Source organism: Bos javanicus, chromosome X, assembly GCF_032452875.1.
Source record: "Bos javanicus breed banteng chromosome X, ARS-OSU_banteng_1.0, whole genome shotgun sequence".
In the NCBI taxonomy this organism is placed as follows: Eukaryota; Metazoa; Chordata; class Mammalia; order Artiodactyla; family Bovidae; genus Bos; species Bos javanicus.
In genome coordinates, this window is record NC_083897.1 from 80,376,297 (window position 1) to 80,390,461 (window position 14,165).

The 14,165-nt window shown below is 52.5% G+C and overlaps 2 protein-coding genes and 1 long non-coding RNA gene across 3 annotated transcripts in view; 1 reads left to right on the forward strand and 2 right to left on the reverse strand.

The window, feature by feature from the left end:
- Positions 1-14,165, reverse strand: part of NHSL2 (NHS like 2) — a 311,337-nt gene that overhangs the window by 15,963 nt on the left and 281,209 nt on the right. The window lies entirely within an intron of this gene.
- LOC133243173 (uncharacterized) overlaps positions 156-14,165 on the reverse strand; it is a 136,823-nt gene continuing 122,813 nt past the window's right edge. Inside the window, exons 2-3 of the long non-coding RNA XR_009735010.1 lie at positions 2,537-5,701; positions 156-243 (exon numbers count right to left, since the gene is read on the reverse strand). This is a non-coding gene — a long non-coding RNA (uncharacterized LOC133243173). The remainder of the gene's footprint in view (positions 244-2,536; positions 5,702-14,165) is intronic.
- RTL5 (retrotransposon Gag like 5) lies at positions 6,039-10,522 on the forward strand. Its single transcript, XM_061409723.1, has 2 exons — positions 6,039-9,502; positions 9,947-10,522. Exon 1 carries the CDS (start codon positions 6,189-6,191, stop codon positions 7,911-7,913), a length of 1,725 nt encoding a protein of 574 aa, XP_061265707.1. The 5' UTR covers positions 6,039-6,188; the 3' UTR covers positions 7,914-9,502; positions 9,947-10,522.

A 14,165-nucleotide genomic window follows, 5' to 3' on the forward strand; every position in this document is an offset into this window, starting at 1 on the left:
CTCTCCCCCAATCACTCCTGTTCTCTGTCACAACAATAACACTTGGGTTGCAGAAAAATGGTAAGAGTGAGCAAGGGAAAAGGTTTGGGGGATCAGCTATGGTGGGGTCACCTTGGTCTCGCTGGGAATAGTTAGAGAATCCAATAATGGTCCGCCTCCGCCTCAGGGTGGACTTGGGGTTCACGGCTGTCTCTGTGTTAAACAACGAGTGTCGCAAACTTGCATGTTTATCAAACTGCTGCCCTGTAGCCAAAATAAAGACACTTGGGTGCATCCTGGTTTCTGTTCACAGTATGGTAGAAACTGGCCTGAGGTAGAGAGAAGGGATGATGGCAGTAGCGATGAGAATGAATAGCATTCAGGCAGGTGACCCTTCTTCCCCGTCCCTCCCATCTTGGCCCTGGGCACCCGCAGCTCCAAAGCATGCATGCTGAATTTCAGAGGTCCACCCTGGGGTCACCTGTGAGTCTTAGGTGGCTGAGAGCTGTGGTTTTCAACCCTGGTTTTATATCGAAATAAACTGGGTGGCTTTTCAAACTCTAACAACTGGACCCCATCTCAGAACACTTAACACTCTGGGAATAGGGCCCAGGTAGAAGCATTTTCTCAGACTCCCCAGGTGATTGTTCAGATGTACAACCTGGGGTGAGAACCCTTGAAGTGGAGAGACAGGTTGAGACTAGATGTTGTTTGATTGCAATCTTTTCTCAGAGAATGCTGTAACTTGGGCCAGTGAGTGTCTCCAAGAAATTGCCCCATCCCGGCATCCAGGAAGCAGTCAGATAACCTGCCCTCCAGCCCCCTGATCACATTTGATCAAAGTTCGCCCTGCATGGTGACTGAGATCTACTTTTCTCAAAGCACCGGCTCAGCCTTTGCTTCTATGGAATTGCTAGGGCAAGGACAGGGTGAGGGCAGTGGAGTGAAGTTTGCTGCTTCCCACCACTGTCTCTCTTACAGCAGCTGGCTAACCAAACCCTCCCCTCTTAGTCCCATGAACACATAGGTACCCGCCTCCCCAGCAAGTGGCTCTGTGGACAAATCACAGGGCCAGCCTCATTGAGGGCAAGGTAGAAGTTCAAAAACAAAGTGCCCACCACCACTGTGAGCTTTTCCTCTCAGCCCTCACACTTCTGGGTATATCTCCTGAGGCTCTGGGCTCTGTTTCCTGCCTCTGATTTCCTGAGATGACACCAGTGGCATTGGATGACCTCATATCCAGGGAGTATCACCACCTGTGGCCAGAGCTGTCCTTATCATCTTCATCGACTTTTTCCAGCACACCAGAGGCCAGTGCTGGTGCACAGGGTGCCTCTGGTCCCCTTGGGTTAGGAGGTCTTGATCTCATCAAGTTGTTGGCCCTATCTCCTGAAATGGTTGACATTCCTCCTCTTCCACTTATAGCTGGTGAAGTGTGGTGAATGAATTAATAATGGGCACGGTAGAGGGTTCCACATGTCCCCAGAGAAAAAGCCAGCTGAGCTGTGTACAGTATTTTTCCCATCTCAAGGTAGTACCGGGTTCCTCTTTGATCTTACACAATAGGAGGAGGCCCACCCCCGCTAGGAGACGGAGTGACAACTCAAAGTGCTGTAAGGCCCTTGGTCTGTGCTCTGTGTCTGATCTTACTATTTACCACCAGCACCCTGAACCCCACACGTCCCCTGAAACTCCTATCTGTGTGCTCCAAACCCAGCTTCTGGCACAAGTTTTCTTTCCCCAAACCAAACATAACTCATACACTCTAAGTTTCCACAATGCTCCAAAGAGCACACAAATTCATAAAGTTTTAGAATTTTCTGGTAAGAGAGTTTCCTTTGCCATCAAATGGTCTCAGTTAGCGTGGCAGGGCCAGTAGAAAGTGAAGAAAGAGCATGCCTCCATTCCCTGGTGAGATCCACGATCTTGACAGTGCGGGGTGAGCCAGTAGCAAAGAAAGTCTTGCTCCCTCCCCCAGCACCCAGTGCGTTTGGACAGGATGATCTATAGTTGGCATGGAGGGAAGCGAACAGAGGTGATGCTAAGCAACTCTACCGGAGACGTTGATGGGCACGATGTCAGAGTGTGTGGGACAAGACTGAAGCCACCGCTTCTCCTCTAGGATGGGCAGAGGAAAGGGGCTATTCCAGGCAGCTTGCTTGTCGGCTGTGGTAGGCAGGCTCAGGGAGGCCTCAGGGGCCCTCACACCCTGCATGGTAGTCTCATCCTCGCTCAGCTGCCATTTTGTGGGCTGTTGGGAAAGAAGGTGATGGGAAGGGTGTGCTTCCAACTGGAGATGAGCTGTGCCCACAGGATGGCTGTCTAGGCAGGGTGGTCAGAGGCTTCATCTGGGAGGCAGGGAAGCGTGGATAGGCTGCCAGGCCAGATGCCTGCTGTGCAGGGCCCACCTCAGTGGGGCCTCAGGATGGCTCTGCTGGTGAGCAGAGGTAAGTAGCAGCTTCCAGTGGGTAATGAAAGTTGTTTCAGGTCCCCCGTCAAAGGGCGTGGAGCAAGCTCTGCATGCTGGCTCTCCCAGGTGGGGGAAGAGGCAACTCACCATCAGTACAAACTCCAGACGCCTGGCAGACTGGAGCCTTGGGCTGGGGGTGGGCTCAGGGGCCTCATCAGCAGAGCGGAAGGTCTGCCCCAGAAGTCTGGCCTCCGAGTACTGTTCCTCATATTCTTCTGAAAAACAGCACAGTGGATACACACTCTAGGGAGCCACGGCCAAGTGCCAGGCTGGGGAAGGACCACAAGCTGGGGGCTCCTGCTCTAGTTGCCAGGTCTGACTCGCATTGTTTCTTTAAGTTAGTTCCCAGCATCTGAGCCTCTGGATTCAGGAATGGAAAAATGCCTACTTCCTACGAGGAGAAAAGAGTCAATGGATTTGAGTTGTGCTGGTTCGGGGACTAAGCCTTTGTCTCCATGGCCCCCATGGTAAGTGTTCAACTCAGGGAAGAGGCTCAGGATGCAGATGCCTTTGGCCACTCTTTGCTCCAAGGCCCTCTCTTTGAAGCCCTTCAGCTCTCTAGGTTTTTACGCAACTCTACCAGGGACATGACCTGTGTGAAGCACAAAGAAATATGCCTTGGGAAGTCCAATGTTGAACATTCCCTTGGATGCCGAGAACTCTTACCTCAGCCTCTAAGGGCTTGGTTCCCTGCACCTTAGCCCCACTGTGGTGGGGGGCGATGTCAGTTCCAGCGGGGCTAAGGTGAAAGAGAGGGAAGGCGGAGGTAGTGGCAGAGGAGAAAGAGAAGTTTAGGGGCACTGTCAGGGAATAAGAAGAATGCAGAAGATTTGAATGGGTTTTATTTAAGTGACGGATTCAATGAATGAAGGAAGTGAGGCTAAAGAACCAACAGTCAGAGCTTGCACATTTGAACAGAGACTTGAAGAATCATAGAAACTTGGAGTCAGGAGGGGCCTCGAGGGTTCTCTGGTCCAATGTTTCATTCTGGGCTCCCATTTCCTCCTCAGCAGCCCTTCCAGGTGTTTCTTCAGCCTCCACACACACCTGCCTGCAGAGAAGGGAAGCAGCCTTCCTCCCAAGGTGGCTCATTCCATCCAAGGACAGTTGGGGCTGTCAGGCATATGGAAAGTTCTTCCTTATCTTGAGGTGAAATCTACCTCCCCCTAGGTTTCCACCCACCTGTCCTCATTCTGCCCATGGCGGTAACACAGAGCACACTGACTCTTTCTGCATGGCAGCTCCTCTCAGCAGAACACAAGGCTCACGGTGTCCCTTGGAATCTTGCTTCTCTAAGCTTGCCACTGCCCTGGCAGGGAGGTGGGGTTCATGGCTGTTGTCCAGTTGGGTGGCCACTCTGAAGTTTTCTATTCTCCATAAAAGTTAGCCTTTGTTGGTAATGCATAAATGACAGCTGGTAAGACCTCTTTTCACTTTTAATGTTCATTCAACAAATGCCCTCCTGCGGATGCAGCCCTACGCCAGGTGCTCCCGGAAACCTGAGAGTTCTGAGAGATGTGATCTTTTACATTGAGAAGCCCAGTCTGGTTAGGTGGACAAAATATATACCTGGGATTAGCAGAAGAATGAGTAAATGAACAAATGAGTAAATGAAAGGAAAATCAGTTCGTAACTATACAAGTCCTTTTGAGCTGGATGGTACAAAGGGCCTTGTATGAGTGCTTAGGGAGGGAATGATGCAAAGTGCAGAACTAGCGTTAAAGGTCTTCTTGGAGTCAGCAAGCATAGAACTTGGAAGAAAGTGTAAGGATTGGAGTGAGGAAGAGGGAGGAAGGGCTTCTCTGCTTGGAAAAGAGCCTGGAGTGGGGCAATAAGTGCCTGGAGGGTATAAGGAGCTTGTGACTAGCACTGGGGTTTTATTTGTATTTTTTTCTTCAGATCTAACTTACCTACAGTAAGGTACACAAATCTTCAGTGTGCAGTTCAGTGAATTCTGATATATGCATGCTCCTTGTAATCTCCATCCAGATATTTGCAGCACCCTAAGAGTTTCTCTCATAGCACTGAGTTTTAATCCTCTTGCTACTTACATTGGATAAATCCCACTGGTCAATGTGTATGTTTTTCATATTTTAAGATCTATTAGGGACCACATTGTTTTTTTCTTTACGTTAATTTTAACATTGTGTCTAGATCAGTCTGTGTTCCAAAGGACACCAATCAGGAGTTGATGTTGCATTTTATCAGTATCATTTTACCCAGCTGCCAGATACTGTTGCTAACTGGTTTAGGAACACCCTATTTTTAATTCTCACAAGATTCTGCCATGTGGGGAACTGGAATCCCCATTTTAAAGATGACGGACTAGTCTGAAGCTCAGAGAGGTTGGGTAATATGCATAACGCCACACAGCTAGTTAGGTGTGGGATTCAAATCAGATTCTGGCTCTGTCTGATTTCAAAGTATGGGTTTTCTCACTCCACCTGGTGCGAGCAGTCTGACTGCTCAGGTGTTATGACTGGGATGTTTCTCTGGTTGTGTGGACCCAGCTTTGTGTACAAGGTGCTCATCAGTATACCTCAAAGGCACTGAGTTGGGAATTGGGAATGAGATGAAGTCTGAGTGCTGTGTATTGGGCTTACTTGGTGAGGCAGGAGTGACCCAGGAGACACATAAACAAGGTTATTTCAAAAGCAGAGAGAGTGAAGCCCAGAGAGGGAGACCCTGTTGATGCCTCATTTGTCTTCGGGTGCCAGAATTCCAAAGGCTTGGGTGATGTGGCAAGAGAAGACCTGAGGGTATGTGGACCCACATTCTTCGGAGTCTCTCATCTGGTGTTCTTTGTAAATGACTTGACTCATGGCTCTGTCTCGGCCTCTGTACCTTTTCCCCCAGAGACAAGTGAACTGAAAAAAAGTAAGGGGGGAGCAAGGGGTGTAAACAGCCTTTAAAATTAGGGTCTTTTGGAGTCAGTAGTTTGGAAGGTGAAAGATGGCAAGTGTGTCTTTTGTTTTTCAATAGGTTTTCTACTATTCTCTCTTTTTCTCTCGCGGGTCCCTGTCCTTTCTTCGTCGCCTCCCTCTAGCCGCTGCTGGGCCCGTGGCCTCTGGCCGCAGCCCCCCTCCCTCTCAGTACCTTGCAACAGGCTCTGGAGATTGAGCTGCGCCTCGCGAAGCAGCTCCTCTACACTCGGGGGCCTGCCCGAGGAGAGGAACACGTTCACTGGCTGTCGCCATGACGACCTCGAGTGGGCAGTCGCTGTCGCATTTTCCCGACCCGAGTTAGCTGCAGCTAGGGAAGGAGAGAGGCAGTGAGAGGCGCTGCCAAGCGGGGGGGGGGGGGGTGGTTTGAGGGGGGCGGCACGCAGCGGCCAGTGGGCTCCCGCGGTTCCCTAAGACCCGCCCCTGCCGGGGGTGGGGGGTGGTGGCGCGGGCCGCGCTTAAAAGGCGGGGACGCGCCAGCCGCAAGATTTTTCCTCGACAGATCGTGCCGCAGTCAGTTCCCTACCTCGCCGCCAGCCTCCGCCCGCCCGATTGCCGCCTCGCTGCCTCGCCGCCCGCCTCCTCCGCCTGGCGCCTCCCGGCTCCCGCCGCCGCCCGCCCTTTGCGATCCCCGGGACGAGGTAACGCGCCCCGGGCGGAGCCTCCAGGCCCTCCGAGCTCGCTCCAGTGGGTGTGGCTCGGCCCCCCGCGCGCCCCGCCGCGGCCCCCGGCTCCTCTCACGGCCCTATCTCCCCATCCCACCCCTGCTCACAGCCCCAGAGCCCCGGCTAGTCCTGATGTCCGAGGCGGCCGGGAATCTCAATAGCCTCCGCATGGCGAACGTGGCCCTGCGAGAAGAATTAAATGCCCTTCGCGGGGAGAATGCCAATCTGGGCCTTCAGCTCGGCAGAGCCCTGGCCGAGGTCAATTCCTTGCGGGGCAATGTCTCGAGCTACATGCGCTGGCCGGTCCCCGGGGTGCCCGCCCTTTCTGAGGAGAACTTTGAGTTCCCGCTCAGTGAGATCGACGCCGCTCCCGAGGGAGAACTGCCCTTCCTGTGCTGGCCTCCCCCGCGCACCGAGCCCGAGTATGCCCCGGACGAGCTGTTGATTAGCGTGATCCAGGATTGCAGTACTTCCGGCGCACCCACCGACCCACCCCCAATGCCCAGTCCACCCCCGCCGGCGCTGCCCCCGCCTCCGGCCAAGGAGCTGCCCCCGCAGCCTCTTCTGCCGCCGCTGGAGCGGCCTGAGATAGAGCCCTTCTCGGGCGACCCAGTCTACCTGGCTGAATTCTTGATGCAGCTAGAGACTTTCATAGCCGACCATGAGGATCATTTCCCCGGGGGCGCTGAGCGGGTGGCCTTTCTGATCTCCTTTTTCGCTGGTGAAGCCAAGGACTGGGCCGTCTCAGTCACCCAGGAAGGAAGCCCCCTGCATGCTAACTTTCCGCGCTTCCTAGATGAAATCCGTAAGCAATTCTGTGGCCCCATTCCCCCAAGCGTGGCAAAAAAAGCCATCCGCAAGCTCAAGCAGGGAGACTGTACCCTGGGCAGCTATGCAGATGCTTTTCAGTTCCTGGCTCAATTCTTGTCTTGGGATGACTGCCGCCTTCAAAACCAGTTCCTCAAAGGCTTATCAGAGTTCTTCCGCAAGGAGCTCTTATGGTCAACTGAAATGGCCGACCTGGACGAGCTGATTCTCGAGTGTGTGGAGATAGAAAGAAAAGTGCGTGTCCCCAAGCCAATGCCACTCCCTGGGGTTCGCAATATCTTCTTCCCTTTTGCAGCAGACCGTAATCTCGAAGGTGAAGAGGGAGAAGAGTGCCACAGTGGGGATCAAGATGAAGAGGCACGCAGGCGCAGGATTCTCAACAAGGACCAGCGGAGGCGCGTGAGAGCAATCCAACAAGAGACCAGCGGGGAGGAGGAGGAGAAGAGGAGGAAGAGGGAGGAAGAGATGAGGAAGGAGCTGAAACAGAAAGGGGAGGAGGACGGGGAGGAGGAGGAGGAAGAAGAGGAGGCGGAAGAAAAGGAGGAGAAAGAAGAGGAGGAAGAGGAGGGGATGAGGAAGAAGAGGAAGAAGGAGGAGGAAGATCAGAGTAAGGATAAGAAAGAAGAGGAACATGAGGGTGGCCTCCAGGAACCAGAGCAGGAGCCCGAGCAAGAGCCCGAGCAGGAGCAGGAGACAGAGGATGAGACCCAAGATGATGACCTGGATGAACTGATGGAGATGGAGCCCACCTACGCCAACGCTTCATCCCAGACTTCCGGCTACTATCATGAAAACTTCCTAGATGTGACGCCTCCCATCATACAGCCCAGCAGACGGAGGAACCAGAATCGACTCCCACTTCTGGAGGGCCTTCCAGGTATCAATTCACCATTCTACAGTTCGCCGCCGCTAATTCGCCGCGCAGGTCGCCTGGGGCAACGCCAAATTCGACGCCGTCCCCCAGTGCTATTTCGCCTCACTCCGAGGCAGGGGGGCCACCGGGCTGCACGGGGCCGTATTCGCGTGTGAGAGCTGGAGTGAGCTGCCCCCTCCCCTACAACACACCCTTCCACTGTGTTCCCTGCCCCTGCTTTCGCTGCCACACCTGCCTCATTCACTGACCAGTACTTAAGGGAGTTCCAGACCTACAGAACCAGAAGAAGACCTGGAGGACTCCAGACCATCCTGTGACCTTGACTGGGGAGTGACACTCGGCAAAGGAGGGCGCAGTGATAGCTGTCCTCTTAGTGTGCACTCTGCTCATACCTGCCAGGATCTAGAGAGCAGGTTTCTAGGCCTGTTCTCATAAATGAACTGGTCACCCTCTTGTATTTCCCCTCTAGTTCCAAGCCCTCACCTCTCCTGTGTTAATTCACACTGTGTTCTATGGTTTAATCCTCTGGCTGGATAACCTGGACTTCACCCAGTGGCTCACTGCTCTGCCCCAGACAGGCTCCACTGAACTTCTAAAGCCACTGAAGCCACTTACTAGGTATAATTGGTGGACAGCAGGATGCTATCAAGAAACGTACCTGGAAGCCTACACTTGCTTCAGGTCACCCCTCCAGCAGGAGGGCCCTGAAAATGCCCCTCCAATTAGCCCAGTGAGAGAATGCAAAGCCACATGTCCAATGGATCACCCAGCTGAGACCTGTCTTCAACTGACTGAGCAAGCTGGTTCCACCTTCCCACAGACCATGGGCTTAGGGCCTCAGAGCTCACCAGATCTGGGACCCTTTCCTCTTACTTCACTGCTCTCCTGGGCATCCCTAGCGGACACAGCCCAATATTCCATGCCCTACTCCTTTCCTTGGCATTGCCTAAAGGGTAGGCAGTTAGGTCGGGGAGGAGGAGGAGAAAGCAGCAGCAACAACTCAATTTTCAATTTGACCTTGTAAGGAGTGACTCTTTCCTTAGGGATGGTGGTCTCCTCCCCTGGCCAGGCCTTGGACTGCAGTCTCCAGCCATAGGTCTTGGCAGAAGATTTGCCATCCTTGGGGTTCCTTTCCTTCCCAGAATGCCAGAGAGAGAGAGGTCCAAAGCCTGCTCTTCAACTCCAGCGTGAAGGACTCCTTAGTTCTGAGAGGAGAGAGGAAGGTTCTCTCTACAGAGACTGTGCCTCCTGCAGCTTTGCAACCGGGATGACCTCATGTCTCTCACATGAGGGGCGAGCCATAGCCTGATGCTGGGCATTGAGCAGATGGTGAGGTTTAAGAGGTTGACTGCCTCCTAGTAACTCCTGGGGCTTCTGGGTCCTAACCTAGGGGCCTTCACAGAGACCTGCTGCTGGCCTTGGGTCCAGCAGTGAAAAGTACATACTATGTTACTCTGGCCACAGAATGGCAGCCAGATCCACTGATAGCCTGAACTGCCCTCCACACTGGGCTTCCTGCACAGGGCCTGGTAGCTGGGCAAGTGCAGCCAAAGTGTCTGTGGCCAGACGGGAGAAAACATAGTAAATTAAACCTCTGTTCCTCACTGGAGTCTGACAGATAACCTCAGCCCAGCCTTAGGATTTTGAGCTCAGAGGCAAGAAAAAGGAGCAGGAGGAAGAGGAGTCACAGAGAAACCCAGTCCTCCGACTGGTTTCCGGTGAGGTCTCTATTCATCAGTGGGAGGTAAGAAGCACTTCTGTTGCTCACACATTTCTCAGCCTGGGGATTGGTGGAGCCAGGTTCCTATAACCTGTTGCTATCTTTTAAAAAGGCTACTCCCTTCTCCAAATAGAAAAGTAATACATAATCATTATAGAAAATTTGGCAAATAGAGAAAATGATGGGGATCCAAAAGCCACATTCAGAATCCCACCACACAGATGAGCCACACTCTTAACACTTTGCTGCCTTTCTTTCTAGTGTGTTCTTGCCATGTCTTTTCAAAGTTGAGATCTGCGAGCTCTTGATCAGCAGGATTTAAAATGGCTGCCACCTATGTAATCACACAGACAGAATAACATTTGAGCTTTCTCCTAATGTGTTGGACACGTCAATTGCCTGGTTTTCCCCATCCCCACCAGTTCAAAAGTAAATAACCTTGTAAAGAAAATTTTGTCTGTTTTTCAGCTATTTTCTCAGGAGAGAGTTCCAGAAGGAAGCCTGCCATTCTTCAAGGCTGTGGACTCTGTTTGCTGATGGTCAACATGCTGGCCTTGCTGCCCATGTCCGTCAGAGAAGTCCAAAGGACAGGTGCCTTGCACCCACACTTCCAGGGACCCCTCATCACAGGCCCTGCCTGTTCCCATGGTGCTTTTCATCCTGAGCCCATGTAGCCTCGGCCGGGGCAAGAACAGATGAGCAGTGAGCTGGTTTGTGGCCCTCTGGTGGCAAGGGAGCTTGGGCTCCCCTTTGACCCTCTTCCCCTCCTTTCTCAGATCTTCAATATTGTGATCTAACAGCCACAAGAGCTGTAAGGGGAACTACGGGATTTGGGCTATTTCTTGGGTTTAAAGAGGGGTGGGTGGGGGTGGGCGTATGCATGCAGGGGTATGAGGGCAGCCCAGGGATTCCCAGAGACCCGGGGAGAAATCGTTTGAAACCAATGTGTTATTGTGTTATTGTTGTTTTACTGTGTTGTGAAGATGAGAAATTGTTCTGTATGCTAAAGCTTTCTCCTCAATAAAAAGATAAAGGGTGTGTAAAGACTGTGTCTCTCTGGGTTATTGAGCAAGCACAGAAGACCACCTAGGAGGCATTAGGTACTTCCCAGGCACTTCACCTGGATCAACCCTAGCCTGAAGCCTTGGAGTCCTTCAAACTAAGGGCTCCAGCCTACTGAATCTGTGAATGGCAGAAGCTGTCAGGAGGGAAGTGGAGGGACTAGGCATCTTTAAAAACAGCATTAGTTCTCCACTAATATAAAGATATGAGTGACCTAGCCTTACCATCCTGTAACAGTGCAGTCCCCCTGGCCTCCAAACACAACACACACACGCACACACGACTTTGGAGGGAGGGAGAGGGGAAGGAGGGAAGGCCCTTCCACTTCTTGGCACTAGATGGTGCTATGGGACATCAATGAGAAAGCTGGTGAAGATTTTTAAATACACTCTCAGAGCAAGTCCACACAGACACTGTCCAGCAAGAATTCACTGCTCCTCACAGACTGTGGGGTCAGAAGAAACTGAATCCCATTCTGGGATTTGCTCAAGTTTCCCAGCCATGAGCTGAATTTTCCCCACCTGGGACAGTGGGTGAGAACGCTTATGGAGTCCCTACCAGTGGCTCTGCCAGGCACCTCACACCCGTTATCTCACTCATCTCACTCTCCTCTTACAGATGAGGAAACTGAGGCTTAGAAACGAGAAAGCCTGGCCCAAGGTTTACAGCTGCTAAGTGGCGCTATCATAGCACCACAGCTGCCCATTCCTCAGCTCTACCGATGCTTCACCCCTCTCCGCCTCCCTCTACTGGCCCTCCAACAGGGTCTGTCCTGCCCTGCCCACCACCGTACAGACATGCTGTGAGAAACAAAGCCCGGCATCAGATGTGTGCTTGCTTTGCCTCTTTATGGGGAAGGAACAAAGGGAAGGAGGGAGAAAAGAGGGAGGAAACTAGCGTGTTTCTGACCATGTGCCAGGCACTTTCACATTTCATTCCCACACTCAGTGAAGAAGGTAATGGTGTCTTCTTTTAGAACTGAGGGACCTGAATTTCAGAGATATTAGGTTGCATGGTGGACTCGTCATTGTGTCTCCCAGATTTATACTCTCTCAATTCTGATACTCCAAGCCTTTTCCCAAGAAAGCCCCCCGACATGCTCAAGCCTCAACCTGACTGGATTCTGGGTCTTTGCCAAAGCAACCAGGTGCCCGATCTCTGGAAGTTCCAGAACCAGCCAGTTCTGTCCTTCAGGGAAGGGCCTGAAGAGCACGGCAGGCCAGTGGCAGGGCTGAGTTTATGTAGATGAGTATGCATGAGTGTGTAGCTGACAACTGCCCCTTTTGGGGAAGGACAAGGCTGTGGGGCCATGAGCAGCATCAGTGAGTACTGGAGCTCCCCTTTTTGCTTTAGGGGATCAGATAAAGTCGCCAGCACCCAATGGAGTTTCTCATGCCATTTCAGGGAGAGCTAGGTGATCCCAGATTGCATACGTGATGGCCTGTCAAAGGAGGCGGGGGCAAGTAAGAGCAGGCTCAGCCTTGCCAACCCTTGCAGTGGGGAGCCCTGTGAGAATAGGAAAAAGAGCCCTGTATTCCAGTCTGGTCACACCACTGACTGGATTTGGGACCCTGTGTGACTCCCAATCCTGCTTAGGACATAGCTTCCTCATCCATATAGTCCCCTGGACCCAGCACACAGCTATTCAGCACAGGTATTAGCATTTCATGATCCACACAGTAGGATCACAACCCCAGTTTAGTACATAAACAAAGAAGTGAGTGAATACATGGGCTGCTGGATGGAGACCTAGAGGTAGGCTGCCAAGGGCATTAGCAGATGGCATTAAGTTGGAGGACTAGAGGACCCCCTCCAAAATGGAATCAGGAGCCACCCGCTCCCAGTCTAGCTTGGAAGGATGTGCTGAAATGACCTTTACTAGGTGCACCAGTGAGATCTTGCAGTTAAGTTCACAAAACCATCTGCAGAAGCCTGAGTGGGGAAGATGTGGATGAGAAGAAAGTTGTGAAAAAAAACTGAAAGTTGATGGGGGCCTGAGGTGATGGGGGCTCAGGATGAATCAGCAGAGTGCCATGGGTGCCAGAAATGCTAATACCGTCCAGGGCTGCTGCAACAGCGTGCATGCAGGACTCAGGAGATAGCAGGCTGTACCTGGGATCTGGGCTGCCCAGTGGAAGTGAGCAGGTTGTATCTCACAGAAGTCCATTTGCATGCCCCAAACAAGGAAATAGAACAAAAGCCCAGAAGAGGCAGCTTAAGGTCACTTGCTCCATCTGCAGAGTTCAACTGTGAGGTCTAGCAATTAGACGTCCAGAACTCTTAGCCTCCACCCTCCACTCACACCCACACTGTTGGAATCAGAATCTCCAGGAATTTGTATTTCTAAAAAGCTCCCTAGGCAATTCTAATGACTAGCGCAGCCCAGTGCAGAAAAGGGCCTTGGAGACCAACCAGCTCAGGTGACATTTAGTGGCCAGTTTGGTTCTGAGCCTTCCCATAGAGCTCCCTGGAGCAGGAGCCAGCCTGGAGATCCTGCACTAGCGTGTAGTATGGGATCAGGAAATATTTGTGCAGTGATCCCCCACCATGTAGCATGGCCTGGTATGAGCTTCCCCCTCCAGGACACTTGCTCAGATTGCACTTCCTGAGAGAGGTGTGCCATAAGATGGGCCTGGCCTTGAGAAACCAGGTCCACCGGAGCCTAGGCTGCCAGAACTGACTTCCCTGGGGCCTTGGCCCCTCCCAGGGGATGAAGAAAAGCATTAACAAGGCAAGAGATTATCTCTAAATGGGAGTAGGGGCTCCACCTCCAGCTAGCACTTCCTGCTTCCTGCCTAGACTAGGGAAAGCTCCGCAGATCACTTCTCCCCAGGGACTCCACAGACAGAAACACAAAGCCCAGGGTTCTTCGTTGCCCTGGTAACAGCGGGACCTACTTGGAAGAAAACAGTCTCTGAAAGGCTTAGGAGGGTGGATATTTCCTTTGACTGAGGGCAGGCTCTGACCTGCTCTTCGAGGCCCCTCTCTCCTTCCTGCCTGCCACGCAGAGGGGTAGAGCTGGGGCCCCTCATCTCAGCTACTCTCCTAGGAGGGCAGGGCCAGAAAGTAGGGCCCTGGCTATTTATTTATTCTGCTCTTGGAGGTGTTAGCCTGTGAATTCATAGAGATTGTCTTCTGGTGTGAAGACGACTTTCCAAACACAACGAAACTTGAGGAGGGCAAGCACCGCCAGCCATTGTGGTCCTGATCCCACCTCCTCCTCACCACTTAGCGCAGAGGCTGAACCCGAGGGAATGTCAGAAGCTCCAGGCTCCTCCCTTCCCAGTTTAGCCCCGCCTCATCTCTCCGCCCACTACTGAAGTAGCCTCCGGATTGGTCTTGTTTGTTGTTGTTTAGTTGCTCAGTCGTGTCCGACTTTTTTGCAACTCCATGGACAATAGCTCACCAGGCTCCTCTGTCCGTGGGATTCTCCAGGCAAGAATACTGGAGTGGGTTGCCATTTCCTTCTCCAGAGGATATTCCCAATCCTAGTCTCTTTTGTCTCCTGCATTGGCAGGCAGGTTCTTTATAGTAGCGCTACCTGTTGGTCTAACCAGCCTCTAGTCTCTACCCCTTCTAATCAATCCACCTTCTGCAAGCTTGCTTGTGGGGTGGGTGGGCATGG